We start from the raw sequence: 5,451 nt of genomic DNA on the forward strand, positions 1-5,451 counted from the left end.
AGACTACATACACTGACGGCGAGATAAAGGTCTGCTTTAGTTTGGAGTTCAGAGTTTGTGAATGGCACCCCACAAATGACAAGCACAACATTCAAAACCAAGATGCCATGATTGGCTTATCTAGGACATTATTGAAAAGGCCAGGTAATTATAGAGGCTATGTAGTCTCTTGATCAAATATATATGTCCACCCACGGTTTCCAAATATGACAAATTTCTAGCCACTGTTGCAATTTGATTAGGTACGGCCTGTACCTAATCAAGCAAGAACTGTTGCCATTTCAAACTGTAACGTACAGTTTGATTTTTTTATCTAATCCATACATGTCATCTTGCTCAAGCATGCTAATAGTAACCTATTCCTGGAATGTAACTAGAAGTTCGGAAGTTCCCAGTCCAGGACTAGAAATAATCACATATACACATATAATATTTCTATCATTTGCCACATTTTACTGCAATGATTGCTTAGCATATATATTTAGAATTTGAAACTTAAATACAAGGTGACTAATTAGCAACTACAAGCTTGCTTTCCTTTATTCCTTATTCTTCACATTACAACTTTAAGAAATTGCTGAAATCAACAAAGACTAGCGATCTCGACAATAATTATTATTACATAGAAGTTGCAGCACCAGATTGTTCCGTTATAGCTGCGAGTAGTCTTGGCATTGGGGCCACATCAATCTCTTGCAGACCATCTAGAACCCGGACCACTTCACCCATCATCGGCCGATCAAACTCATTATCTTGGATGCACCAACAAGCAATTTTGCAAACCCTTTCAACCTCTTCCAAATTGAAGTTACCGTTTAGCCGTGGATCCACCAAACTCTTCACATCGTCGCTGTGAAGCTTGTTGATGGCTTGGACTGGGAAATATTCAACATGTTGGTGGGTGTTGTTGTTGTTGCAGCTGCTAGTGTTGTATGATGTTTCAGGTGACGCATTCCTCCTTCCTGATATGATTTCCAGCAGAACCATGCCGAAGCTGTAAACATCGATTTTCGGTGTGATAGCAACTCCGGTAAGCCACTCCGGGGCAAGATAACCTGTAGTTCCTTTGAATGAAGTCAGGATTCGGCTAAAATCCCTTCCAACAAATGATGCTAGCCCAAAGTCTGCAACTTTAGGAACAAATGATCCATCCACCAATATGTTCTCCGGCTTAATATCACAATGTATGATGCATTTGTGGCAACTTTGATGCAAGTATGATAACCCTCTAGCAATTCCAAGGATTATTTGGTATCTGGTGCTCCAATTTAGGGCATCATCATCATCATGATTGCTCACCTTAAATAGATGACCATCAAGAGACCCATTTAACATATGTTCATACACAAGCAACCTGTGATCACCTTCACAACAGAAACCAATCAGTTTGACTAGGTTGATGTGTTGGATCATCCCAATTGAGCTCACCTCAGCTCTGAATTGCTTCTCTCCTTGATGGGCAGCATAAAGTCTTTTCACCGCTATAGTGGTCTTTGAGTCACTTAACACTCCCTTGTATACAGAACCAAAACCACCTCCACCTAGCTTTTCTGAGAAGTTTTTAGTAGCACGAACTAAATCTGTGTACCTAAAAGCTATAATCCCACCAACACTAGCTTGATGGTCATAGTGAATTGGCAACAAACCACACCACTTGAATTTGTCCCTCCAAATCAGTAAGAACACCATGATCATTACTAACCCAAAACCAATCATGCTTGCAGTAGCAACAACTCCAATGGTTGGTTTTCTTTTGTTGTTTCTCAAAGTTGGCCGCAAATCTTTGGCGGCAAGACGAAGGTAAAGAACATGTTCTCCAGTATCATCAGTCTGAAATACACTAAGTAATTCCCCATTCCAGACAGAGCATCTTCTACTGTTATAGGAATAAGCAGTGCATGAGCAGGAACTGAGACAAACTTCTTCACATTTGCTTTGGGTGGTGGCAGCGACTATGCTTTGTGGGTTGTAGGGAAGTTGAACTTGATTAATGGGGTGGAATATGTCTGTTGAACTTGTCATGTTTTTGTCACTAGTGCAATGTAATGGTGTATTTCTAGTGCATCCTCCTGTTCGGTCATCAAACTCCCAATCATGTGGTGATTTCTGAGAGAAGCTCTCCATGCAGTCACAGGATGGATGTGGCTTGCTGCTACAGACCGTGAAAGGTCCACAGGTTGCAGGTGGCTCACACGGATTGTCTGGTTGGGCATATATTGTCTGCCAAGACTGGCTGGCATGCGACCAAAGATTCAGCTTTATCTGACCAGAGATGTCTAGTAAGCCAAACATGGAAGCCGAGGATTCATCTCGTAAAGTGCCCATGTAGTACTCCTCTCGGTTGTTATCAACATATGTTATGTTAAGTAAACCTTTGGTCTGAGGATTCAAATCTAGCAGTGCCTTGGCTAGTGGCAAAAGATTCATTGCTGATGTTGTGGAGGATTCATAAAGCCAATACACTATTGATGGGTTCTTGCGGCGTTTGAGGACGAACCCCTTGATATCTTCTAGGTCAAGACTGTATGACCCTAAACCAGGATCAATGAGGCTCTTCTTTGAGATGAGTTGGCTGCTAAAACTAGTGATCTTGTTCCGGCCGAACTTAGAGCCAGGAAGCACTACATCTGTTGGGTAGTCGAAGCTCTGCCACAACACCTTCTGTTCAGATGTGAGGGCAAGGTTTCCATTGTTCAAGAGAAGGGCGACACTAGTGGTGGTGGTGTTTTTTTTGCTGGCTTGTGTCATATTGTTGACGATGTGAGTGGACCAAACTACGGACTCGGTGTTGCTGGCATGGGTTAGTACGATGACAAGATTGCCATCGCTTGCTATCTTGAGCTGTGTTTGATTGAGGTTGTGGTGGACGACGGGTTCCTCCCTATTAGCGACCCACACAGTGGTGAAAACCGGGATCTTATTGAACCATGTGCCGAGGTACCAGCCTGAGCTCGGGGAGGTGGCATTGTGGGGCGACTTACTGATGCTGCCCGCAGCAGCTGCTGGCTGGAAGAAGCCGAGCGCGAACTTGCCGTTTCTGGAGACGAGTTTGCTGCCAACAGCGAGAGCTTGGCCTGCCGGCAGCTTGTCTCCATTTGCAGCTGCAGAGGAGCAGCAAGGAGGAGGAGTGAGCAAGAGGAGAAGCCCGAGCAGTATGTGGAGGGGAGGCATTGAGGAGAGGAGTGTGAATGATTTGAAGACAAGAGGAGGTATGCATATATAGAATGGAAGTAGTATGTCTTCTGAAGACGCAAGAAGACCGAAGCTAGCACTACAAAGATTGGCTGAAGGGGAAGACTTATAGGGTCAATCATGTTCACATTGGAACAGTATTACAATTGATACAAGGCACCATTAATCACCATAAATACTACAGTGTGTAGTACTGTGAGGAGGAATTTCAATGAAGATTCCCCAAGCAATGAATCACAGCTTCCTGGAAATTAGCAGGCGCTGCACATGCATTGCCAAGGTCCCATCCCACGTACTGTGGCATTCATGGCCTACGTACAAGATCATTCAGCAGCTAGCTGAAGTTAGAATCTAAGAGCAACTCCACTCGTTCGGCCCCCGAGCGCATAGGCCGGCGCTATTTCGGGCGCTCGCCCGGCGATTTTTAGGCCCTGGGGCGCTCTATGTCCCAGCCACGCCCCCAGGTGCCGCCCTCAAGGCGTCGTAAATTCAAACTTGTTCATTCCTGCTACCCAAAAAACGCCACAAGTCCGGCGATCAGCGCCACAAAAGTCCCAGCGATCGGCAATCACCATGCCACAGATCGACGATCAATAAAAAGTTCGGCGTGCAAAAAGAAAAGGACACGTAGGCAATGCATCAAACGGCGGCGTCGGCCTTTGGCGTCGGAGGAGTCGGCGTGCGCGGGCTAGTCGGCGTCGGCGCGGCTTCTGTGCTAGGCGTCGTGGAGGCATCATCGCTCGGGTTTGGCGGCGGCGTTGGGGTCGGCGTGGGTGTTGGCGCCACCGTCGACGACATCTGGTTCAGGATGAGGCCACGCTCCGCCATGTACCACGCCTTGAGCTGCTCGTCGTCGCTCCGGAGCATGCGCCCCCTCCATCAGGAAAGCCAGAGCGGTGTTCCTCTTCTTCGCGGCGACGTTGGTCCGGAGCACGTCGAGCTTGACGGCGTTGTTCGTCATCAACGCCGTCCATCGCGCCTCGGTTTTCTCTTCCCGCTGGTCTAGGCGTCGGCGATGCAATGCTCGATGGAGTCTTGAAGACGCGCGGTAGCCACCTCGGGGTGCTTCGCCGACTTGGCCCGTTTGTTGTCGTCGGGGCGCCCGTCGGACGCACCCGGCGTCGGCGCGTCCAGCTTGTACGTCTCCTTGGCCTTGGCGAGGATGCGCTGGACTTCCGCCCACTTCTCGCACTTCTCGATCCGAGAGAACACGTGGAGGTAGTTGAAATCTTGGTCGGTGCTGCTGTCCTGGCGATACATGGCGAACATCCGCACCATCTGCGCCGAGGAACGATAGTTGGCGGCGCACCACGGCGAAAAAATGAGCGAGAAAACGACGTGTCATGCCTGCCCCTCGATGTTGGCGCCGCACTCTGGGCGAGCCGCGATCTCCTCGACGATCCCATGCCATTTGTTGCACGCCATTTGGATGTGCGCCCAATGATTCGCCATGGCCTTCGAGCCGCGCTGCATGTGAACTCGGACTTGATGCGCTACCAATATGTGTCGACGTTCTAGTTCGTGCCGGTGATCGGGTCGAGGCAGACGATTTTCCACGCTTCGGCGAGGCACTCGTCCTCTTTGGACGCCCACTTGATGCGCGGCTCGTCGGTCCTGGCCGCCCGCTTCTTCTTTTTCCCTTTCCTCGCCGGAGCAGGCGCCGGCTCCTCCTCCTCCTCTGGCTCCTCCTCGCCGTAGTCGAGTGATACGTCTCCAACGTATCTATAATTTTTTATTATTCCATGCTATATTATATTCTGTTTTGGACATTATTGGGCTTTATTATACACTTTTAGATTATTTTTGGGACTAACCTATTAACCGGAGGCCCAGCCCAGAATTGCTGTTTTTTTGCCTATTTCAGAGTTTCGCAGAAAAAGAATATCAAACGGAGTCCAAACGGAATGAAACCTTCGGGAACGTGATTTTCGGAACGAACGTGATCCAGAGGACTTGGACCCTACGTCCAGACATCAACCAGGAGGGCACGAGGTAGGGGCGCGCCTACCCCCCAGGCGCGCCCTCCACCCTCGTGGGCCCCTGTTGCTCCACCGACATACTCCTTCCTCCTATATATACCTACGTACCCCCAAACTACCAGATACGGAGCCAAAGACCTAATTCCACCGCCGCAACCTTCTGTACCCGTGAGATCCCATCTTGGGGCCTGTTCCGGAGCTCCGCCGGACGGGGCATCGATCACCGAGGGCTTCTACATCAACACCATAGCCTCTCCGATGATGTGTGAGTAGTTTACCT

At 48.9% G+C, this 5,451-nt stretch overlaps 1 protein-coding gene across 1 annotated transcript; it reads right to left on the reverse strand.

Moving 5' to 3' along the window:
* Nucleotides 1-523: 523 nt before the first annotated feature.
* On the reverse strand, nucleotides 524-3,244 carry LOC109763215 (G-type lectin S-receptor-like serine/threonine-protein kinase At2g19130). The gene has a single exon (XM_073498143.1). The coding sequence runs from the start codon at nucleotides 3,169-3,171 to the stop codon at nucleotides 619-621; it is 2,553 nt and encodes an 850-aa protein (XP_073354244.1). The 5' UTR covers nucleotides 3,172-3,244; the 3' UTR covers nucleotides 524-618.
* Nucleotides 3,245-5,451: the final 2,207 nt, after the last annotated feature.

Source organism: Aegilops tauschii, chromosome 5, assembly GCF_002575655.3.
Source record: "Aegilops tauschii subsp. strangulata cultivar AL8/78 chromosome 5, Aet v6.0, whole genome shotgun sequence".
Lineage (NCBI taxonomy): Eukaryota > Viridiplantae > Streptophyta > Magnoliopsida > Poales > Poaceae > Aegilops > Aegilops tauschii.

Excerpts from the sequence above, each read along its gene's own strand:
- LOC109763215 (XM_073498143.1), bottom strand. The coding sequence starts at position 3,171 with ATGCCTCCCCTCCACATACTGCTCGGGCTTCTCCTCTTGCTCACTCCT.